The 26,032-nt window shown below is 40.2% G+C and overlaps 1 protein-coding gene across 1 annotated transcript in view; it reads left to right on the forward strand.

The window, feature by feature from the left end:
• The first annotated feature begins 2,355 nt into the window (after positions 1-2,355).
• The window catches only part of gnat1 (guanine nucleotide binding protein (G protein), alpha transducing activity polypeptide 1), a 65,585-nt gene continuing 41,908 nt past the window's right edge, over positions 2,356-26,032 (forward strand). The window contains exon 1 of the mRNA XM_048606303.1: positions 2,356-2,461. Within this exon, the coding sequence (XP_048462260.1) occupies positions 2,356-2,461 (106 nt within the window). The remainder of the gene's footprint in view (positions 2,462-26,032) is intronic.

Consider the following 26,032-nt stretch of genomic DNA (forward strand, 5'->3'; position numbering starts at 1 on the left):
GGTATCAATGTGGATTTCACAAGTTTCAAAATCTCCCCTCCCCCTACTGCATCCCAAAACCAGTCCAGCTCGTCCCTGCGTCCCTAACCTGTTCTTCCTCCCACCTATGCCCTCCTCCCACCTCAAGCCGCACCTCCATCTCCTACCGACCAACCTCATCCCGCCCCCTTGACCTGTCCGTCCTCCCTGGACTGACCTATCCCCTTCCTATCTCCCTACCTACACTCACCTTTACTGGCTCCATCCCCGCCTCTTCGACCTGTTTGTTTCCTCTCCACCTATCCTCTCCTCTATCCCTCTTCTATCCGCCTCCCACTCTCTCCCTATTTATTTCAAAACCCCCTTCCCCTCCCCCTCTTCTGATGAAGGGTCTAGGCCCGAAACGTCAGCCTCTCTGCTCCTATGATGCTGCTTGGCCTGCTGTGTTCATCCAGCCCTGCACCTTGTTGTCTCGAAAGAAACACAGCTAGGCAGACATCAGCAGGTTGCACAACCCCTTTCATCTACCCTATATTTAAAGCTACAGTCCCATAATATAATAATTTCATCAAGCAAAATATGGTCCTAAAACAAAATAACCTTATAAATGCCCCAAGTTCAACAAAACTTGAAAATATAATTAATCCCATATAATCATTAACCATATTCTTCTTCCCATTTGCCGCTATGCTTATTCCTCAACGCTTAAAATTAATGAAGAGCAATTGAGAAAGTTTTTTTCCTTTTTAATATTGAGCTAAAACATGTCTACCGGTCTATCTTCATAAAGAACACATCCACATCCAACAAATCCAGGCAGTGGTAGAACTTCCACATGTCACTTATGTGCAACAGTTAGGAAGTCAGAACCAGATAGCAAGCGTGCTAACTCAGTTTTGAAATACATTATACGCAAATATATCAAAAGCATTTGAATAAAACCAGGAGAAACTCAGCAGATCCGGCAGCATTTGTGACGTGAGAAACGGAATTAATGTTTTGATGCCAATAGGACTCTGATCCAGAACTGAAGGGGGGTAAAAAAATGATGGGATTTGTCTTAGCCAGAATCTGAGGTCTATAACTTAAGGCTGCCTCTCCACATCAAGAATGGCTGACTAGAAATCTTTCTTGCTGTAGCCATAGGCATGTCAGAATCATTTGCAGGTTGACAATCTACCTGTATGGCCATGGTATCAATGAAGCTTCGATGTCCATCAGATCCCAGAGGGGACTCAAAACTGGAACAGAGGTAGGTGTACAGCTCAGAGTATCACAAAATCCAAACACCAGCATTATTGCAGGTTTTTCAGATATTTATTTGTATCAATTCTAAGTGTTTTTGCCAATTACTTCCCTCTGCAGTACCATGAAGATCATTAGCTAGTCAAGGCTTCAACTCAGCTTTCTTTCCCTTGATGGGATTGAGGTCAAACAGACTTGACAAGTTGTCTTACAAAACCTATAATCACATCAGAGAGTATTAAATGTACTTAGCGTGAATATGACCATCAGATCTCTGAGGATAAGAGAAGGAGCTTGATATTGATCTGACAACAAGAGGAAATAAAGATAAAAATGAAAGTTTATTTCGACATAGAGCAACAAAATAATGAGATAATGGCAAATTTAAGCAGAGTTTTGAGCAAACATAAAATTGAAACATTATCGAGGAAAATACCTGATTTGGAAAACTTACCTTTCCTCAACGATACTGTTCGAACTCCACATCATAAGATAATAACAGTAATGGAACCTCATTTTAACATGAAGGACAGCTTTCCATACTGGTTTTCATTTTGCATACTGAGTACTGCTCGCAAGTAAAGGGAAAGATCTCCCACATACTTAATGGTCACCTCTGACACCCCTATGTGCATGGTATACACACACACACACACACAGACACACCCATAGACACACTCACACACACACGCGCACGCACACACACACACACACGTGTTGGATATAATTCAGTCCAGATTTAGGCATTTTTGCCTTTAGCAACAGCATGAAGATTTAAGGATTTATCTTTGAATTGGACCACAGGTTCAGCTGACAGTAGCAAGTCATTAATTCTGTTTTACACGCCTTCCTCCATTCTATCCTTGTCCTTGCCTCTGATTGGAATACAGGTCTCACATGGCACATCCCAATTCTAAAATCCTTCTAAGAAATGCTGAACGCCAGACTTGGATTTCAGTCTAGAGAGTGATCAACTGATGCCCACACAGGTCCGGTGACAGGATCCTCTTCTTCCCTAGCTGGCGGCCCTGAACTCAACAATAGAGACAAGGTCAGGGTAGTCTCTCCCACAGTGTAAACCTGGCCGTACTGTCTTCTGGACAGCAGAGGCATTTCCAAACTCTCTCAACCATGGGAGCAGGAGCCAGCGCAGAAGAGAAGCACTCAAGGGACCTGGAAAAGAAGCTGAGAGAAGATGCTGAAAAAGATGCAAGAACAGTCAAACTCCTACTGCTGGGTAAATACCCGTTGAATCACTTAGAAACTGGAGGCTTTGTAATGTTTAAACTCTCAGTCAACAAAAGGTTGCATTTGTAGGCAGACTTCAAACCCACCAAATGTTACAAATAGATGAAGATGCATCTGTTAAGTATTTGAGCTTATGCACCTGTTTGCCAACTGCTGTAATAAGTTACTGTTTTCCAACAGGTATGGGGGCTTTTCTATGGAAGTTAATTAGAAAATGATGAAAACTGTGTTAAGGCAGGAATCATTTATCTTACAATTAAGGATTCATAGAATGCATACAGTGTGGAAGCAGGCCATTCGGCCCAAGTCCATACTAACCCTCCAAAGAGAATGTCACCCAGACTATCCCCTACAATATCCCCGTAACCCTGCATTTCCTATGGCGAATCCACCTAACTTGCACATCTTTGGACTGTATGAGGAAACTGGAACATCTGGAGGAAACCCACGCAGATACACAGAGAACATGCAAACTCCTCACAGACAGTCGCCCAGGCGTGGAATCAAACGCAGGTCCCTGGCGCTTTGAGGCAGCAGTGCTGACCACTGAGCCACCATGCCAATTCCTTTTAGCCAGTGAAAAGTTTAACAAAAAATAAGTAGTAATAAAGAAAGAAAGTATAGTTGGAATCATTCCTTATAAACTATGTTCCTTTGTGTCACTGTGTCACTTAATGTTACCCTTTGTGAGGTGTCACTCATTTATTTGCCACTTTTCCCATAAAAAGCATTCCACAGTTGGAATTTGTTCTTTCCATTACATCATGGAAGAATGAGCAGTGGTCCTTATAATTAATTACATCAAAAGTTTAAATTCAACTAAAATATTCAAGAAAGATCCAACAAAATATTCAAACGTTACTGTGATTGGAACCTAATTGTAGAGTGATTGCATGTTAAATGTACAACACCGTGAGAGAATCAGATGTAGATTTAGACTTTATTCTCACGCATCCTCAAGTACTGAAGCACAGGTGTACAGTGAAAAGCTTTCAATGTCGCCACACACAGCACCATCTTAGATACTAGTACCTAGGTACAAAAACTTAATTAAAAGCAAAACATTATAGCCACTCTTATTATAACATAAAGAAAAAGAGAAATAAAGTTAGAAGTTAAACATTTACAGTCCTGATTTACAGAACCAGGCTTTGCATTCAGAAATTATTGTGGTCTCATAATTTTTCAGGCGACGTGACTGCAGGACACATAGAAACATAGAAAGAAAACAGAGAAAAATAGTGGTAGGCCATTTGGCCCTTTAAGCCTGCTCTGTTATTCATTACGACCCTCCAACTCAATAGTGTTTGGAAAACTTTGAAACTCTTACACTAAATCTTTCATGAGTTCTATATTTGTCCTGAAAAATGTTCAGAAGCAACACTATTTGAATGATGCTTGGAGATATGAATACTGAAAAAAACAGTAAGAAAAAGCTATTCCACCCAATGTAATCAACGTCTGTGGTAATCTATCTCTCCCATCATAGCTTGCAAGTCTACTCTGTCCTTTGTCCCCATTATATTGCATGGCAGTTTCCTAACCAGTTACCAATGCTGACTATGATCCTCTGAAGAAGATGATCCATGAACTTACTGTGCACAATATAGGTTCATACTCAAAGTGAATGACAACAATGAGCTTATTCATGAGCATAGCACTCATTTTATACCTTGTGGCATTATATGTAGCTACAATTACCTTTCTTTATGCTACTCATAATACCTGTCTCAAATTTACTTTGTATCCTCTTTACTTGGAACGTTTCTTTCAATTTGTCACGCCACATACACAAAAAAAACTCATGTACTCCCCTGACACAACTTAATGTAACATCCTGGGTTTAACTTGTCAGTTCTCCTTGGTATCTCAAATTTACTTATTATCCCGAACCATCAACCAACATCACCAAACCAGAGTATCATTTCATTTATCACATGCTATATGAAGGAGCTTGCCGTGTATAGATTGGTTTTGTACTTCCTCTATCACAACAGTCAATGTCCTCCAAAAGTACAAACAGAGAATGTGGGCAATACGCAGTAGGTCACGCAAAGAGTTGATATTTGCAGTGTGTGACCTTTCATCAGAACGGGAAGGAAACAGGCTTGAAATGTTAACTCTGTTTCTCTGTACAAATGCTGCGTGACCAGCTGAGTATTTCCAATATTTCTTTTCTTTTATTTCGGATTTGCTTCATCTGCATTTTGAACGCTCAGAAGCACTTTATTGGCTTTAAATAGTTTTGGCAAATCTGAGGTTGTGAAATGTGCTAATGTGGAAGCAGGTCTTTCATTTTTATTCCTTCTGTATTATATTTTGTTTACCTCATTGAACCAACATCTGACGATAAAATAAAACAAAGAACTGTGGATGCTGGAAATTTGAAACAAAAATGGAAATTGCTGGAGAAACTCAGCATGTCTGGCAACATCTATGGAGAGAAAAACAGGGTTAACCTTAGCGTCCAGTGACCCTTCTTCAGAGACCCTGAGATGTCTCGTTGCAATTATACAGTGCCTTGGTGAAATATTCACACCTGGAATATTGTGTGCAGTTTTGGGCTCTGAAGAAGATTCTCACCATAGTGGGAGTGCAGCCAAGGTTTACCAGACTAATTCCTGGGACTGGCATACGAGGAAAGGTTGAGTTGGCTAGGGTTATATTTGCCGAAGTTCACAAGAATGAGGGGGATCTCATGGAGACCTATAAATTTCTAACAGGACTAGACAGGGTAGGTGCAGGGAGGATGTTCCTGGATGACCAGGAAGTCCAGAAGTAAGGGTCACAGTTTAAGGATACAGGGTAAACTATTTAGGACTCGGATGAGGAGATATTTCTTCACCCAGAGAGTGGTAAGTCTATGGAACAGCCTGTAGAAAGCAGTTGAGGCCACATTGTGTGGTCTCATGAAGTAGTTGGATAGAACACTTGAGGCTAAAGACACCAAAGAATACAGGGGAAAAGCAAGAACAAGCTATTGAGTTGGATAAAAACCAAAAGAACTGCAGATGCTGTAAATCAGAAACAAAAACTGAAACTGCCGGAAAAGCTCGGCAGGTCTAGTAGCATCTATGAAAAGAAATCAGAGTTAATGTTTCGGATCCAGTGACCCTTCCTCAGAACAGATGGTAGCTAGGAAAATGTCAGTTTTTATGCAGAAGATAGGGTGGGAGGAGGGGATAAGGAGTAAATAATGAGTGGGCATAAAGCCCAAGGATAGAAAAGAGCAGTTGGACAGACAAAAGAGCGGATAACAATCTGGCTAGGAGAGTGGATGGCTGTTAATGGATACAGTTAGTGGTTAACAAAAGGTTGGAGTTGGATGATCAGCCATGGTCATAATGAATGGCAGAGAAAGCTCAAAGGGCTGAATGGCCTACTCCTGCTCCTATTTTCTCTGTTATCTATGTATGTTCTCCCATCGTACTCAACAACAACTTACTCTGTTAGCTATTTTAAAATCTTAATATTCTGCAACAAGTGAGAAGCTTGATGCAAGGGCATCAAGCATACAATAACATTGCAATCATCAGTTTCTCCTAAGTAATTGTTTGACATTAGAGAACTTGAGCAGTGCTGAGAAAAGGTACATTTTTTCCATAGCTTTGCATCTTGCCCTCATCAGGACAATTCACAAGAATGATTTAATCAGCATTCTTCTCTTATTCGTTATAAATATGATTATCCCTTTGGTATTTCTTGCAAATTTCCCTGATGAGTGCAACACAAAAAGCTTTGACAAAATGTGCTTTTTGTCCAGAAATAATAGATTTCTTCTTTTATATCACAATATCTTCCATAAGTAATGTACATCAAGAGGAGAAAAGCAAAGCAAGACCTTAAGTTATATGGTGTTTATCACATCTTCAGGACATATACTTTTGAAGTATAGTCATTGTTTCAATGAGGAAGTATGGCACCTAATCTGTGCACAGCAAACTCTAAAAAAAACAATAATCTGTTCCAGAGATGGTTGTTGAGGGATAAATATCAGCCAGGGCACAGCAGAAACATCCCTTGCTCATCCACTCACATCTGAGACTATATTTATGGAATAAACTGAATAATGTACCAAGACAACCTCAGTTGGTAACAAGAGGAGGCAATTGTTCATTACAATATTGTAGTGAGAAAAGCACAGTGTAACATGTCTGTGTCTTAATAAACGTGTACTGTTTAATAGTGCCAGATTTTACTTCATACTTATTGTAAGATAGACACACACGTGGATATGTGATGCAGCATGAGCAATAGTCAAAAGGTAATTTTATACATCTATATCTTAATGCCACAGGATATAACCTGATAGCTGTGTTTGAGAATAAGCTCATTGTTGGCAAACACTTTTTTTTGGCATTAACTCATGCTGTGCACTATAGTATAACACCCCTTCTTCATAGGATTATTCCCAGTTAAACAGAATATCTGCATGAACATTTGGAAAGCCACTGCATTTACCAAGAACTTGGAGGGAATGTGATTGGGACAACAGATCTCCACAGCAGCTGGGAATAAGACTCAGTGGCCATGTCTAGACCGTGAGTGATAGCAAGTCCACAGCCCAGGCTTCATCTCTCTTCCGTGTGATGTCCACTGAAGTCAAGGGGTGAAGGTGTACAGAAGGTGACTAACTTACTGACAGTCATTTTTGGAATATCCAAAAGCAAAGAGCTAGCCCATTTTCTTTCCTCGCCAATATCTTTTCGCTTCTTTCCACTCCATTGACTACTTGCTGGAACACAATCCCACAGCATCACTTACCCTCAGTACATCAACGAAATGGCCATTATAATCCATGGGGTGTTGGTGAGCTGATGAGTGGGCATCATAATGATCACTCTTCCTATCCCATCAACAGTTGTTGGATATGAAAGAGGAGTTAGATCTCCAGGCAATTTCCTTCTTGACTGACGTCAATTGTATCATCTTCAATCACAGCATTAGCTCAGAATGGTTGATTCAAATCTGGGACATCTGTTGATTTGAATGGCTCAGATGTCCACAGGATAAAATCTTTGAGTTTACCCCCCCATCCCCACCCGATATATATATATATATATAATATATATAGTCCTGTTGTGCCAATATTGTGCTTTCTGCTTTTATATCCTTTGTAGATGAGAGGAAACCATAATAATCAGGAGCATGGATTTAAAGTGATTGGCAAAAAATAGGGAAAGTAATGGCCTGATGGTATTATAGCTAGACTATTGATCCAGAAACCCAGGTATTGTTCTGCGGACTGGAGTTCAAATCCTGCCACGGCAGATACAAATCTAGTATTAAGGGTCTAATGATGACCATGAAACCATTGCCAATTGTCAGGGGAAACCCCATCTGATTCACCAATACCCTTTAGGGAAGGAAATCGGTCATCCTTGCCTGGTCTACATGTGACGCCAGACCTAAGGCAATGTAGTTGACTTTTAACTGTCCTCTGGGCAATTAGGAATAGACAATAAATGCTGACCCAGCCAGCGATGCACTTGTCCTGTGAGTGAATAAAAAAACAGGATTAATAGGTAAGTGAAAATTTTGTTACTCCAAAGGGATGCCTTGTGGACGGGAACTCAGTGCCTGAATGGAAAGTAACCCTCCCGATTTGAAACCTTCATCTGATTTAAAGTAACAATTGGAAATGAAACAAAAACAACTTCAACTAAAACAGAATCCTTAACATAATAAACACCTGAAAGAATATCAGAAGGCAAAATTAGACATCCATAAAATGATACCAAGGCAGATAAAGAGAAACATTGTCAAATAAAGGTTTTAAATAGTGTCTTAGATGAATAAAGAAAGAGAGAGTATTGTAGAGGTTTAGAGAGGGAATGCCAGAGCTTGAGGCCTGGAAAACTGAGGGCAGAGCTTACCTATTAATCCTGTTTTTTTAATTCACTCAGAACAAGTGCATCGCTGGCTAGGTCAGCATTTATTGTCCATTCCTAATTGCCCAGAGGACAGTTAAAAGTCAACTACATTGCCTTAGGTCTGGCGTCACATGTAGACCAGGCAAGGATGACAGATTTCCTTCCCTAAAGGGTATTGGTGAATCAGATGGGGTTTCCCCTGACAATTGGCAATGGTTTCATGGTCATCATTAGACCCTTAATACTAGATTTGTATCTGCCGAGGCATGATTTGAACACCATCCGCAGAACAATACCTGGGTTTCTGGATTAATAGTCTAACTATAATACCACCAGGCCATTACTTTCCCTATTTTTTGCCAATCACTTTAAATCCATGCTCCCTGATTATTATGGTTTCCTCTCATCTACAAAGGATATAAAAGCAGAAAGCACAATATTGATACAAAAGGACTATATATATATGGAGGACCAGCTAAAATCAGGGAGGTCAGAATTAGAGGAGCCCAGATATTGCAGAGGATTGTGAATATAAAAGATAACAGTGATCAGGAGATGTGAGGCCATAAGGGGATTGAAAAGACCTTTGAGAATTTGATCATTGAGGCATTGCTTGATTGGAAGCCAAAGTAAGTCAGCAAGCACAGGAGTGATAGGAGAAGATAAGTGCAGTTGATGTGCTGTAATCTGCAGATCAACAGCTGGGACTGAGTTGTACAGCTGTCATTGGAATGATGGGTAGAATGGTCTACTTCTGCCACTTAAATTTCTATGCTTCCATGATTCACATGATATTAGGGTTTGAGATAAGGTTATCTTAAGTTACATTTTCTTTAAAGCAAGAGGTTTGTTGTCAGGGTTTCATTGTAGGTTTATAGGTTTCATTGTAGTAATCCTCCATGTTGAGGGGAGGTGATGTGGAAGGAGGAGGGACCTGTACTGGCTGCTCTCTCTGTCCTCCTAGTGGTTGTGGCAAGAATTGCAATGGTGAAACTGTGCCTCTCAGGTCTGAAGATCAAGAATTTACCTGTAAAAAGTGGGTGCAGTTGTAGTGACTCCATCTCTGGGCCAGGAAGCCTGGATTCAAGTCCTGCCAACTCCAGAGGTGTGTAATAGCATTTCTAAACTGATTGATTGGAAAATATCTGTAATCTGCAAAATGCTGGACTCTTGAGGCGCTGTGGTAATGCCTCTGCGCCTGGAAATCTGTGTTGAAGTCCTACCTCCTCCAGGGTATTTCATAATATGCCTGGGCAGGATGATTAATAATACCGACAAACTTTGAAAAAGAATTTTCCACACAAACCAAAATAATGGCGCATAAAAATCACATATGAAACCCAAAAAATCTAAAATTGGTGAGATTGCAGTCACAGTGTTACATCTCTATACATTTGTGATTAGAAAGTTTAAACAGAAAATCTGTACGCCGACCTTCAAATAATGCAGACTTGTTATAGAATAATGCGTCAGTGCTGAAATTTTGCGAATAGAAATCTCTATATTTGGATGTGCTTTTTCACTTGGCACTATTCATTCAATGGTAACAAAGATAATGAAACCCTCACTCAAAGATGTAATGGAAAAACATCCAGAAACTGAATATATAAACAATGTCAATACTGATTTCAAGAAGGAAAATCATGCGTGACCAGCCCTATCTAATTCTCTAAAGAAATAACAGAAGAAATATACTTGAATTTTAAAAATACCTTCGAATGGGTAGCTAATAGATACCTGATTAAAGCCAGAGTATGTGTTGGCAGAGAACAAGCAATAGAATGGATAGCAAACTGGCTACAAAACAACAAAAGAGAGCAGGAATTAGAGGTATTTGCTCAAACTGGCGAAAGATGGATGAACCACAAGGATTGGTGCTCACTCCATAATTGTTCAATATTTACAAAACAATTTCAACTCAGGAATTGAAGCGATCATTTTAAAATAAGCAAATGACATCAACATTGCCAGGGTTTGGTTAACACGGAGGAGGATTATGAGAAATTGTAAGAAATTGTTAATAAATTTTCAGTCTTGCCATTCATTTGGCAAATAACTTTTAATATTGACAATAAATACAGGGAGCTTGGAGAAACTCAGCAGGTCTAGCAATATCTGTGGAGAAAGAAATATTCTAAGTCTTTGTAGAGGCTGTCAGACCTAATGAGTTTCTCCAGTGATCTCTGAGTTTGTTTCAGATTTCCAGCATCGGCATTATTTTGCCCCTAATGTTGGAACTTGAGGGACGTTTTTTATTGATAAGGAGGATAAGAAGGCCAGATACTCCTTTGCAAATAAGTATCTAAATGTGATAGAGAAATATAGAGATACTAGGTGCTCAGATACACAAACCATTAAAAGTAGTGATGCAAGTTACTAAGATGATTGAATAAAACACAGCACAGTGGTTTCTTTCCAGAGAGATACAATGAAAAGCAAAGGGGTTGTATTGAGCTGCCATAGGACACTGGTTAGATCAAAATGAAGAAGTGTGAACAGTTCAGGTTTCCATATCAAGAAAGAAGCTTTCGGAGCACTGGTGAAGTTGCAATAAAGACTTACGGGAACAATACGTCAGAACTAGAAGATTGTCCCTTTATGTCTGCCAAGAAAGATTGAACCAGCTGAAGCTTTTCTCTCTAGAAAAGAGAAGGCTGAGAAGTGGCTTAATAAAGGTCTTTAATGTTATCTAGAGAGAGAGGTTTTTCCACTTTTTTTTCATTCTTGGGACATGGGTGTCACTGACTGAGCCAGCATTTATTGCCCATCCCTAATTGCCGTTGAGAAGGTGATGGTGAGCTGCTTTCTGGAACCACTGCAGTCCATGCACTGTGGGTTGACCCACAATGTCATTAGGGAGGGAATTCCATGATTTTCACCCAGCAACATTGAGGAATGGCGAGTGGTTCGGAGGGGAACTTGCAATTGATGTGGTTCCCATCTACCTGCTGCCCTTGTCCTTCTAGATGGAAGTGGTCGTGGGTTTGGAAGGTGCTGTCTAAGGATCTTTGTTAAATTTCTGTAGTGCATCTTGTAAATAGTACACACTGCTGCTACTGAACATCAGTGGTGGAGGGAGTAGATGTTATGTAGAGGTGTTGCCAATCAAGCGGGCTGCTTTGTCCTGGATGATGTCAAGTTTCTTGAGTGTTGTTGGATCTGCACTATTCCAGGCAAGTGGGGAGTATTCCATCACACTCCTGACTTGTGTCTTGTAGGTGGTGAACAGGCTCTGGGGATACAGGTAGTGAATTATTTGCACTGAGGACCAGAGATATGCTTCATAAGTATAAGATAATAATTCATAAATCTGGTGGGAATTCAAAGGAAATGTCTTTGGCTGAGTGTGGTGATAATGTGGAACTATCTTGACAAGGAGTCTTTGGGGGAAAATAAGCTGGATAGATTTAAAGGGAAGCTGGATAAACGCATGAAAGGGAAAAGTATAAAAAGATATGTTGATAGGGTTAGATGAAGAACAAGGCCAGGAGTCTTGTGTGAAAAATGAACACAAGTACAGATCTGTGAATGTCAGCACAGCAACGTCACACAAACAACAATCAGGTAAATAAACAGATAATATAGTATTATTAACTATATTGATTGAAGTATTAATTTTAACTAGGAGAGCATGACTGTTCTGTTCTTTTCCAAAAATTTCTTTTACATCCATCTAAGGGAGAAGATAAGGTGCATTCAACGTCCCATTGGAAAGATTGTACCTTGAGCAATGCAGGGCTCTTTCAGAACTGCACTAAGTTCTCAGCCTAAGTTGCATGCTCATGTCTCTACACTAGGTTCTAATACACAATATTCTGCTTCAGAGGTGAATGTGAAAATTGTTGTAATGTCTCTTTAGAAGAGCAGCAATCAACAGCTATTTTATTTGGATATCACGTTACAGAATTACATGCTGAATTCGACAGAAGCACCTGAATTTAGACAGACATAGGAGCTAAGTCACTACGAAAAGTTTCCTTCAATCAACTGAAAATAAAATCAATTTGGGATTATCATTGTGATTTGTTTGAATAGAATCCCTACATGTGGAAGCAGGCCATTTAGCCCATCGAGTCCACACTGACCCTCCAAAGAGCATCCAACCCAAACCTACCCCCTCCCACCCTATCCCTGTAACCCTGCATTTCCCATGGCTAACCCACCTAGCCTGCATGTCCCTGGACACTGAGCAATTTAGTATGGCCAACCCACCTTATGTGCATATCTTTGAAGCTGATGGAAACCAGCTTTAAGAAAGACATGGTTGCAGTGAAGTCTTACTATATTAAGCTGCAATTGGCTACAATAGGAGGAAGAAAGAATTCATTTGTTTAGCAACTCTCATGTGTATTGGACAACATTAATCACTTTACAACCAATTAAATATTTTCTTTTTTAGTCCCTGCTGCAATGAAAGAAACAAAGAATCTGAACACAGCAAGGTCCCTTAAACAGCAATTCGATAATGACCACATCACCCTTTTCTTGTAAGCTGTGTTGATTAAGGGGCAAATATGGGCAGGTCAGATAGTGGTCGAATCTCTCTTGTCCTTTTTCAAACTAATGGGATGGCACCATTTACCCTCACTTGAGAGGTCCAACTGGGGTCTAGGTTTGAAGTTTCATCCAAAAGGTAGCATCTCCAACAGTACAGCACTCCATCAGTGCCAACGTGGAAACGTCAACTTGGATTTTGTTCTTAGGTGTCTGAAGTGAGAGTTGAACTGCAGGCTCAAAGTGGATCAAAGATCTGACATAGTCCAGTCTCCTGTTTACCTTGATGCTCAATTACATTTTGATACATCAAAGCCACTTGTGGGCTCTGTTCAAATGTTGACCAGGAAAACAAAAACAACTCTCCTGACCTTCTTTTCATAGTGCCATGGGCTCGTTCACAGGCATCTCAGGGCAGACGTTAGTCTACGCTTCAGTGTACAGAATTAGTCAAACCAATGTCATTGTTTCCAGAGCAGATCCAGTTCGTTTCCAGCCGTGTCACCTCTAAGTGACCACCCTGCTATTGTGATCCAGTGAATATTCTCAAGGAATTATCGATTTTTTCATTTTGTCTATGATAGGAATCTGCAGCTGCTTTTCTCTTCCTGCGCAAACGTGTGAACATTAAACAAATGATAATCCTTCAAAAGTCATTAATTGCTCGCTAGTTATCACAAGAAAAATCCATCAGTGAGAAAATCTTTGGTCCTCATAAACAGGTTAATGAATGGGTCAAAATGGCAGAATGAACCTCAATTAATTAACTAGTGCACTGAAAATATTGCAGAGGAGGTTATGTAACTGAAGCTTGCAGAGATGTACCTATCTTCTGGTCTTTATTGATTTCCAACATTTCACATTTGCACTTCAGATTTCCAAAATTTACAACATTTTGTTTCATTGTGCATTAATTAATTGAAGTGAAGAGAACCAACTGGATCTGTGCATAGAAGGAGGTCATTTAGCCCATTATTAATGAGCAAGCACTCTAACTGCACTATCAATGTGCCCCACTCTCATGGTCTTTTCCCTAAGACCTGCACAATGTCCCTTTCTTAATTGGAAGGTGAAAAAAAAGAATGAGAAAGACAGGAACAACAACTCAGCTTGAAGGGATAAAACCCCTCTCTCTGGTGACTTCATGACTCTGGGAGTCAATTAATTTGAAGAATGCTCATTCTGGGTTCCAGTGTGCTTGTACAAGTAGAATTGAACGATCTGTAAGGTAATATTATCTCATTGTTTTATTTAAACTAATAGCTGACAAGGAGAATTGAAATCCCAACATGTCTGAATAATATTTGGTTGATCAATTGAATGTTACCCTAGATATTATGGAACATAGATCTATAGGTAAAGATAATGGTAAAGTTGCCAATGTCTTAGTAGACTATCAGGCAGCTCTCTCAGTTGCCTTTTAAAAATACACATTTAACAGCCCAGAAAAGATGGCTGCTATAAACACCTGACCAACTTATCCATAAGCTTCTCAGAAGTCAATGTTAGCCAGACAATTAAAAACTCATGTAACTCCTGATGGGACAGGAATGCTCAACTATTGTGTTATAAATGACTATAGAGACATTCCCCCACTCCCCCACCCCAGGAGAGAACTAAAAAAACCCTGAAAAATAGAACTGCAAGTTACTCCCATCTTGTAAGAAGGTGTGTTAATGACTTCCAACCTAATCTCTGCGATGGGCCATAGACAGTTGCATATCTGCAGTGCAAGCCTTTGTTTTGATGGTAACATCTTCTCACTCATCCCCAAAGATGCTTGCTCACGTGACTCTCACAACACTGAACCTAACTGCCTTTTGACTACACAATTTAAAAGTAGCAGACAGTTAAGAGATCAACTCAGTTCCATACAACATCTGTTGATGATATCAAAAACCTTAATTTGGGGCTACATAGGAAAATCCTCTGGCCTGTGAATGCAGACAAGAATCTTCATTTTGCTGTGAAATAACTGCACAGAGGTTGGGTCCCATCACCAAGTCACCCTTTATTTACTTGTGCACAGTACACTGTCTGTAGCCAACAAGCTCAGAGTCAGTCGTCAACTGAGGACATCCTAATCTCCTGGTTATATTGGTCAGCCAACGCTTTCCTGATTGGCCCAGGTTAATAACCCCAATCAAGATCCTCATAGTTAACAAGGTCCACCTGGCCCCAATCACTACAATAAGTCATCAACTTCAAGTTATATTTCAGCAAAAGTAGCTCAGAAGACCTTTGAAGTGATTTGCAAAGAGAAGAAATGTTCTTCAACTCCTGAACTGCTGCAGCCAATCAATCACAAAGGAATTCTAGACAAAGGAATTCCAGACCAGTAACTCCAGTTTTAGATTTTCGGACTTCATCCTGAAAGTAAAGGACTTCGATAATTTGGTATCTCGTGGTTGCTTTGTTCTTACATTTGTGCTAAATGAGTAGTCTCTGCATCCTTTTCAACTTTCCCCTTGTATGCTTGTGAGCCTGCCTTTGTTGAGAAATATTCCCCACAACCCCAGCACATCTAAAAGTGCAGGGATAAAACACAATTTCTGGTTTAACTTTACAATGGTGTTGTTGAAGTTGAAGTTCTTACAAAATCAGAATTCACAAACAGAAAGAGTGGGGGAAATATGCCCTTGCAGTTTAAAAGGGGAAAAATTACAGATGGGCAGTGAGAATAGGGAGAGTAATTTGCTTTACAACCTGCCTGTAACAGACAGCACCTGCAGACACAATGATTCGATGGATTTAGTTGTAGGAAATGATATAATTGCAAACAATTTGGTGCCTCATGACAGATAATACAATAGTTTCTCTACTGCTCAGACATTTATCTGCCAGCACATGAACTGCAAGATACTTAAACTTCGTAGAATATAATGTCTTTAATTACTCTTTGCTTAGTTTGAATCTAGTCTGAATCTTATGCCAGCCATTAAATATTGTCAATCGGCTTAGTGTTTATTTCTGCCCTGCAAACCTTCAGAAGGTAATATTTAGGGCACCCACCTAAGATTGAATCATGGCAGCACATGTGTGACAAAGTCCACACATATGGAGGTATGTGACATCACATCAATGAGTTACATTCATTTATAGTGATCCTTAAAATGTTTCAAAGCATTTCACAGCAGGATTATCAAACAAATATTTATAACTGCGTCAAACAAGGAGATATTGTAACAGCTCGCCAAGACCGTGCTCAAAGAGATGGGTTTTAAAGAACAACTTAAAGGGAAGCTGAGAAGTGGTGTGCCAGATAATGGTTAGAGATGGAATTCCAGAGCTTGGGGCATGGGCAGCTAAAAGTCTGCCTGGCAATGCTGCAACAATAAAACCAGAGATATGCACGAGGCTAGAATAAGAAGGACCACATTCCAGCAGTGAATCACTAGCAGAACAATGTTTTTTTTAATGCTTTTTAAATACTTTTTGAATAATTTTGTGAATTATTATTAATTCAGCAATAGTCTGGCCCAAAGTGCAGCAAGGCCATTCCTGACTTGATCAGTTGCAGGTTAGCACAGCTAAAAATACACTTGAGACACACTAACAACCACAGAAAAGGTGTTGATACTCAGGATTGGATGATACATTATGTTTGCAATGCGCTATTCCATCTACAGAACAGGGATAGATTCACTCCAGCCTTTCAACAAAAGTTTCCACTTTCTGCAAGAACCTCAGAGAAACGAGTACAGATATTTTAATATAATTCATGAGGATGCTTTATAAGAAGTAAAACGGCCTACAATCTGATACCAATTAGCACCAAATTAGTCATGTCACTCAAGTGGGATAGGAAAATGTCAGTCTGGTATTGTAGTTGCTGACCTCACAAGATTGGGGCAAAGATATTTCTTTGAGCTAAAAATGGAAAGGACTTCATCGACACACAGCCCACCTCAACTGGAAGAACTTAAAGCTGTCAATGAGCACAGGAGAAAAATGGTATTCTTCAGTTTTCTGGGCAGGGGTGGGGTCAATATAACAATACGTAGCAAAGATTTCTTCTAGTCTTTTCAGATTTACAATTTCACGGTGAAATTGAGGAACACTAGATTTGCCAGATATATTTAAATAGATGAATGCCAGAGACAGGGAAATATATACCTTGTGTGTTTGCATAGGAGAGGAACTTTAAAAGCGGAGTTGATTGTCCAAAGTGTCAACACCTGCCAGAAATAGGAAATGGGATCCTTTCCACAATTCCCTGTGTGGGAATACAGACAGAATGATGGGTGCGAGCTAGTGAGCAGCTGCAGTCCCAGAGGTTCTTTTAAAAGGAACAATAATTGCCATTTCAATTTGAGTTTGAACCATTTGTTTTTTTCTTAAACCGTGAGTGCTTCAGTCCTTCTGTGCTTAAAAAATTGCTGCTCTCGGTCATACGCGTGTTTACTAGAGCTGTCCCACCCAAGTGCCAACAATGTGTCAATGCTCAGAGATAAGGAAACATCAACAGATTGCCTAAGTCTCAAAACAAAGTTACAGTGCAAGCCTGAGGAAGAATTAACATGTGACTGCACAAAGCAAGAAGGGGACTCAAACATAGTCAGGGGAGATGTATGTTGGGGTGGGGAGTCAATTAATAAATTAGTCTAATGCAACCCTTGTCTTCAGGTCAGAATAGGAATGGAGAAATTAGCAGAGGAGTGAGACTAATTGGGTAGCTCTTTCGAAGGTCCAGTGAAGCCACAATGGGCCGAATGGCTGATAAGATGTTTAATATTATTGTTTTTCTTCAATCCAGCAATTGCTAAGTTTTTTTTTGAAAACCCAGAATTAATTTTATGGAAACATGTAAGAGTATGGGAGAAGTAAATCTGGGATATTACTTCAAATTAAGTTATAAAAGCAGCATGAGGATTAAACTGGTTCAAAGCAAACTTCAGGAAATGAGTCATTATATATAATGTGAGCTACACATAGTATAGACATCCAGGTAGCATACTGGAGTCAAAACCCCAGATAAATGAGCTACTGCCATGGAAGGAATGCAGGATCTATTTGGATAGGGGACCCAAGATGGGCTGATTGGCCTTGAATGGAAGCTTGCCATTCTGTCTACCTCATGCATGCACCAAAACTCTATTAGGTTATAACTGATTAGAATTTTAATGCCATTTGCCCACCTTTGATCCATATCCTTTGAAACGTTTATTGAATAAAGCTCTGCAAGATTCAATCTGGAAAATGTCAACTTGCCAGGAGAGTTTTACTTTTCCTCTACATTTTCTGTGAAAGAATTCATCATTCCTAAATAGACCAGTTCTAATTGTGTCACCCTTATTATGCATTCTCCTACCAGAGGAAGTAACAACTCTGTATTTACCCTGATCTCTGTTGTGTAAGACAGTTAGTACCTGTAAGGGTTAATCCATCATCACCAGACAAAGCTACACCTCCCTGGATATAAAGGACTGTACCTGAGAGGAGCTAAAGTTAAAGCACCATGTATTTACTGTTCAATGAGATTGCGCCAATCTTTTTTAATTCACTCACAGGGTATGGACATCACTGGCTTGTCCAACTTTTATTGCCCATTCCTAACTGTCTTGGCGAAGGTGATGGTGAGTGGCCAAAGATTTACTGTGTGCAACATTCCCCAATGTCAATAGGTTTCATTAATACCTAGAAGAAGGATTGGCGACAATGAATCTACCTAAGGCTTCTCAGTCACATCATTAGAATAAACTGGCTGCTGAGACCCACAATGTCGTAAAAAAAAATGCTACAATTATTTGAATATATCTGATCTTTCTAAACTGAAGTTTATGCAACCAGATCTCGAAATTTAACCTTAAAGATCCTGATGTTAGATCCCATTAGCTGATGTTAAATAGACGGATCGGTTCTTCTTAAATAATCGAGCGACATTTGCAATTTTACAATTGAAAAGTAAGATTCCCGAACCTTAGCCACTTCAACACACCACCGTGTTCCCTGGCCAACACCTCTGTCTCAGGCTTGCTGCAGTGCCTCAGCAAGGCTGGAAGAACAGTACTTCATTTTTTGCTTGGGGACCCTGAAGGCTTCCCGAAATGAGAGAGAAACAGATCCTTCGGTCCAACTCGTCCATGCTGGCCAGGCATCCAAAAACAAACTAGGGCCATTTGCCTGCATTTGGTTCATGTCCCACTAAACCTTTCCTATTCATATGCCTGTCCAAATGCCTTTTAAATGCTGTAATTGTACCTGCCTCTGGCAGCTCATTCCACACATGCACCACCCTCTGTGTGAAAAAGTTGCTCCTCAGGTCCCTTTAAAACTTTTCCCCTCTGACCTTAAATCTATGCCGTCTAGTTTTGGACTTCCTTATACTCGGCCCATTGGCCCATCTGATCAAGATCTCTTTGTACTCTTAGATAACCTTCTTCACTATCTGCTATTCCACGGAAAATTATGACTAACACATTAGAAATTTCCTCCCCTTGTGTTTTAATATCCTCAAGTGGAAATCATCGGGTCCCGGTGACTTACCTACCTTTTCTCCATCAGGATGTTTTTGACCTTGTATTAAATCCAGAAAATGCCTCTGCTTGTAACAAAAAACAGAAATGGCTGGAGAAACTCAGCATGTGTGGCAGCATCTGTGCAGAGAAGGCAAAGTTAAATAGAAATTATTGAAAGGTATTATTTATACTGATGATAGGGGGTGGAAGGGAAAGGAAGTAAACGGTTAGGTGGAGACAGACCCCAGAGAGAGAGTAAGACAGTTAGGCAGACAAAGGAATGGGTGATAACTAGTCAGGGAGGAAGAAAAGCTGATCATGGAGACCATAAGGAGTAAAAATGAGCTGGCTGTGCTGAAAGCACCCCATGTCATGACAGGGCCTGGGGTGTGGGAGTGGGTAAAGGTTCTGGAAGGAGGTGTTCAGGCCCTAAAATTATTGAACTGCAGTCCTGAAGCCTTCAGGGTCCCCAAGCAAAAAATGAAGTACTGTTCTTCCAGCCTTGCTGAGGCACTGCAGCAAGCCTGAGACAGAGGTGTTGGCCAGGGAACACAGTGGTGTGTTGAAGTGGCAGGCAACTGGAAGCTCAGGGCCACTTTTATGGATAGAATGTAGGTGTTCCGCAAAGCGGGCACACAGTCTGCATCTCATCTCTCCAAGTTCTGAAGAAGGGTCACTGGACCTGAAACATTAACTTTGCTTTCTCTCCACAGATGTTGCCAGACCTGCTGAGTTTCTGCAACAATTTCAGATTTTGTTTCAAACCTTCAGTTCTACGTTTTATTTAAGTGTCTCCTCTTGACTATTTTTTTAAGGTCCTTTGTACCTCAGGTGTTTAGTTCTTTTTTCCATTCCGTCCCTTCTCCCACACCCACTCTAGTCAGCACCCAGGTATGAAAGGAAGAAGCCTGTCTAGCCTCTTCTCCTAAAAAGCCCAAAGAGTCCAACTGAACAGCTCACAGAGCTGGGGCCTAAACTGTAGTATTGGCTTTAAACAACGTAAAATACACTTCCAATTGCCCTTTCTTTCTGTAGTTCAATTTTTTAAAATGATATGCATTTTCTGAATTCACAACTGGACGACAAAGACGTGTGATAGTGCTGGCGCCCTGAATATCAATGCTTTGAATAACATGACATGATCATTACAAACCATGCCAGCACTAAAACAATACGAAGGTAAACAGTATTCCATCAAGAGTTAATCTAGTAACTGTTACCAAAAGACGATGTGAATGTATTTTATCAGTCAGTCCTTATTTGACCTAATTTCAAAAGTGCTCAGGACAATTTGTGCTTAACCCTGTCATTATACATACAGGTGTCAGCAAGTTAATGCAGAGGTTTCCTAGCAACCATTATTCTCTTTGAAGTGAACTAATCCTGAGGATTATTTGGAGCAAGAGAATGACTGTACTTCAAGAGATTGTTTCTATCTGTGTTCAACTTAATGCATAGGTCACTGAGCATAGGTCCTGACCCCTTTAAAATAGATAGTTATCTTAACCTTTTTAAAATAGATACATCTATGTTAAACTTAAGACCACATGAAACGGTCTGGGCCTCAGTTATGGTGAAACACTAATAGAAGTACTAGTCCCATTTTCAGTCTCTGTCTCTATTCTGACCATCTGGTCTGCAGTTCAATTTGTTTCTCTCTGGAAAGCCACAGTGTATTTAACCTAAAAGGCTAAATCTTTTTGCAGTGAGTGAGAATCCTCCTGAGGTATAGCCTTTGACTATGCCCTTTTACTATCCTCACATTCAGAGAACTGCAAGATTACCATAGGTCTGTGAATTATTGTAGTTCTTCTTGTACTGCAAAATTGTTTCAGCATTGTAGACATAATCCCAATTTAATTGTTAACTGAAGCCAGACATGATGGGAAGCATTGTTCTAGTGGTGTTATTGCTGGACTGTTATTCTACAGACCTAGGTAATGTCCTGGTGACCTAGGTTCAAATCCCACCACAACAGATGGTAGAATTTGAATTCAATAAAAATCTGGAATTAAAAGTCTATTGATGACCATGAATCCATTGTCAATTGCTGGGGGAAAACCCATCTGGTTCACTAAAGCCCCTTTATCTGGTTTGGGCCTGACTCCAGGCCCACAGCAATGTGGTTGACTCTTAATGCCCGCTGGGCAATTAGGGATGGGCAGTAAATGCTGTCTGGCCAATGAATGAATAAAAAAAAAGTAGAAAGTGCCTTTCATCAGCTCAGGGTACTCCAACGTGTTTTACAATCAATTTAATAAATTACCGTTTAAGTGCAGTCACGATGATTTTAAAAAAAGGCAATTTGTACACAGCAAACAGCCACAAATAACAATGCAAAAGTCACAGTGGTGGGGTAGCATTGTTGGTACAGGGTGGAATAATGATGACAGTCATAGTCATAGAGTTAAAGAGATGTACAGCACAGAAACAGACCCTTCGGTCCAATTTGTCCATGTTGACGAGATATCCTAAGTTAATCTAGTCCCATTTGTCAGTATTTGGCCCATATCCCTGTCAATCCTTCTTATTCATATATCCATCCAGATCAAGAAATGGATTTGGATTGGAAAATGTAGAGTCCATATGAATGGAGAAATATATAGGCAAAGAAGATACTATCAGGAATCATCTGTAACCCTCTATCTTCTAATAGTAGCAATACAGTGGGACAGAGAAGGAGATGATGAGGACATATAACAAAGACAACACATTAATCATGGGCGACTTCAATCATCATTTAGATTGGGACTGTCAGATTGACAGGCGAAGCATCAAGGATGCATTCATATGCTGTGGATCCAACTGGAGCTCAGGTTATTTAGAATCTGGTAATGTGTAATGTTTAACAAATGACAAATGAAGAAAGATCCCCTCAGAGGCAATGACTATAACATGGTAAAATTTAGCATTCAGCATGGCAGAATTCAAACCCAGAACATTACCTGGGCCTCTGGACTAACAGTCTAGCGATAATACCACGAGGCCATCACTTCCTCTCAATTAGAAAGGAATGAGGGCAGAGCTAGCTTGAGTGGGCTGGGAAAGGAATTTAGTGGTTGAGGAACAATGGCAGATGTTTCAGAAAATGGTTCATGGCTCACAGCAAAGACATATTCCAGTAAGGAAGAAGGATTCCAGGAACGGGATAAGCAACCATGGTTAACTAAGCAAGTTCAAGCTAGCATCAAATTGGAAGAAAAAAGATACAATGTGACAAAGATTAGTGGTAAGCCAAAGGATTGCAAAAATCCTAAAAACCAACAAAAAGTGACCAAAGAAAAAAGGAGGGAGAAAATAAACTTTGAGGGTAAACTCACAAGTAATACCAAGACAGACAACAATATCTTCTTTAAATATATAAGGAAGAGAGATGCCAAAGTGAACATAAGTTCCTTAGAGAATGAGACTGGAGAAATAATAATGGGGAACTAGGAAATGGCAAGGGAGTTGAACATATGCTTTGTATTAGTCTTCACAGTAGAAGATGCTAGTAGAAATTACAAAATATTCAAGGGCGTAAAAGAGGAAAGGAAATAAATATATAACTATCACAAGAGAAAAAGTGCTAGGGGAACTAATGGGGCTAAAGGTGATAAGTCCTCTAGATTTGATGGGAATGCATCCTACGGTGTTAAAGGAAGTAGCTACTAGCAATAATCTTCAAAAAAATCCTTAGATTCTGGAAAAGTGCCACAGGATTGGAAAACAGCCAATATTACACTTTTATTTAAAATGAGAAGACAAAACAGCAAGTAACTATAGGCCGGTGAGCTTAACATCTGTTACTGGGAAAATGTCAGACTCAATTATAAAGGATGCAGCAGAAGAACATTTAGAAGTACATAATCTGCTTAAACAGAGTCAGCATGGCTTCATGAAGGGGAAATCGTGCCTGAAACATTTATAAAAATTCTTTGAGGAGGAAACAAGCAGCTTAATTAAAAGGAAATAATGGATATAATATATTTGGATTTTCAGAAGGTGTTTGATAAGGAGGCTCACATTAGTTACTTCAAACCTACTGACAGCTTATTCCAAAAAATGACTCCACAAACATTGCAGTACTCCCTTCGTACTATCATCTCTAACTTTACCCTATAGTTTTCTCAATTGTTCTGATGATCTCTGAGTGACACTGCTTTACTAGGAATAGTCTTGTTGCAGGTGCCTTTCCATGCTTCCAAGGTCATAACCAGATTATGCGAAAGTGTATTAGCAGTATCTCATGCAGATGCACCATCTTCATTGAGTTCACACGATACAGAGCTTGGTTCGTCTGTTTCACAACAAAGCTCATGTGAAGTTTACATTGAAGCCTAAGTTTGGGTGACAGGAACACCCAAAGGGACAGAGCTCTCTAGTCATCCTGATTTTGCTCAATTTGCTGATTGAACCACTGGTCAGCACTCGGATTGTCCCATTCCTGCAAGTTGTCGAAATCAACATGATTGGGTGCATTTTTAACTCCGTATCATCCTAGTGCTCAAGTCTCTGAAGCGAGACTGGTATCCACAACCTCCTGAATCAGAAGCAAGATGCTAGCCGCTGAAAAATGGCTGACACTTTAACGTGTGACCCTATAGGCAGAAAAAATATTTTGTATCTGGTTCAACCATATTGTTAAAAAAAAATTCCGTGATTGTAGAAAATCATTTTTGAACACATACTTTCCTTTAAGATATTACACAGCAGTGACTGGAAGATTTTGGTTTTTAATGACATGTGTTTGAAAGAAGACTAAACATTGGGATGCCATTGAATCATGAAAGATGTCAGAGCACTTCTTTGAACGGCCAAGTGTGTGGGGGAGGATTTTACTTAAAGCTCCCTTTTTGATTTTGTTTTAACTGTAAGTGATTAAATTAATAATCAGAGTGCATGCTACCAGTGCCAAGATGGCAGGCAAATTTGGCCGCTGTCGCGATTAGATTGTGGTGGGTTGCAGTGATCACAAAGTGATGCCCCTGGCCGCACAGGGTCAAGGTGGAGAATCCCCACACCCAGATCTGGTTTGATATCAGGAGGAAGGAGGAGAGAGTCTCCCTGGTGCAGACAAAGAGACAGGGCCCCTCTAATTCCTTCAATAGCACCAAGATGGAAGCCCCAGGGCAAAGTGATAAAGGAGGTGCAGAAAATCAACAGACAGGAGACAATTAGTGAAGAAACCCACAGCTAAGAAATAAAATGTTTTTAAGTCTAACAGTCTGACCCCAAAAGCTTTTCTCAGAGCTACGACATCTCTCTGGACTGAGCTGAACCTGCAAGAAATTTATCCCTGTCTCATGGTCTACATGTGACTCCAGACCCAAAGCAATGTATTTCTGTCCTAACAACCTACAGACCTAATCAGCTCAAGGGCAATAAAGGATGGGCATCAAATGCCAGCCTTGCCAGGCTGAGGGGAGGCAGTGGCCTAGTGGTATTATCGCTGGATTGTTAATCCAGAGACCCAGATAGCATTCTGGGGACACTGGTTCAAATCCTGCCATGGCAGATGCTGTTAGTATCTGGAATTAAGAATCTAATGATGACCGTGAATCCATTGTAGATTGTCAGGAAAAACCCATCTGGTTCACTAGTGTCCTTTAGGGAAGGAAACTTCCATGCTTACCTGGTCTGGCCTACATGTGACTCCGGGCCCACAGCAATGTGGTTGACTCTGAACTGTCCTCTGGGCAATTAGGGAAGGGCAGCAATGCCCTCATGCCGTGAATGAATAAAGACGAAAAAAATCCTGGAGTATTGTCAACCCTGTCTCCATAATAGAGGTAGTTCAGCATCCAATAAACAATGCTACGCTGTCATATTATTCAGCCAATCAGTGTGAAGGTGCGTAGGGATTTAAGGATTACAAGGTCGTCCACATTCTGCACAAGAATAAAAACAGATTCTCAACAGAGATCATTTCAAATTAATACAACAACAAAATACTTCATATGCTGAGTTTTGTTTGAATTTAACATTAGCCAATTCCTGGGCACTCTGTCATAGTGACTGCAGTTAAGGGATATTTCACACGCTTTGCTCACATATTCACGTCAATTATAAAGTTTATGCAATTTCATAGCCAAAATATTCTAAATAGAACTGAAAACTTGAATTGGCTCTGGTAATCCTATAGGTCTGGGATGCTTTAAGCAGAAAGAAGCTTCATCTGAGCTTTGGTTTCTATTTTCTAAGAGTACCGGGTTATCAGTTGTTAGGTTATGGGAGATGGGGAAGTAAAGACTGTTGGAATTGACTGGATCAGACAGGACTAGACCAGACTGGAGTGGACCGGACGAGACCGGACCGGTCTGAACTGGACTGAACAGGTTGGTTTACATAGGAGGTCATGTGACCAGGGTAGGCAACTTCAGGCACAAACGACATGCACATTATTAACCAGAAGGGCACTGCCTCCTCCCCACTATATTAATTTATGCAAACAACAAAATGCCATTCAGAGCACTTGACCCAAAGAAATTCAAATGAAAAGTTCACATCTGTTTGAAGGCCACTCTCCTCCTGGCTCCATCAACATACTACGTTAGGCTACACGTGATTTACTTTCCTTAAACACAGCTTACCTTAACTTCTCTCCTGTCCTCTGCAGCCTGTATTACTGGTTCAGGGTTTTCACTGCGGTTTTTCTTTCTTTTATTCTTATATGGGATGTGATGGTCACTGGGATAGGGATATGGTGGTCACTGGGATAGGGGATATGGTGATCACTGGGATAGGGGATATGGT

Source organism: Rhincodon typus, chromosome 16 (assembly GCF_021869965.1).
Source record: "Rhincodon typus isolate 14 chromosome 16, sRhiTyp1.1, whole genome shotgun sequence".
NCBI classification, from domain to species: domain Eukaryota; kingdom Metazoa; phylum Chordata; class Chondrichthyes; order Orectolobiformes; family Rhincodontidae; genus Rhincodon; species Rhincodon typus.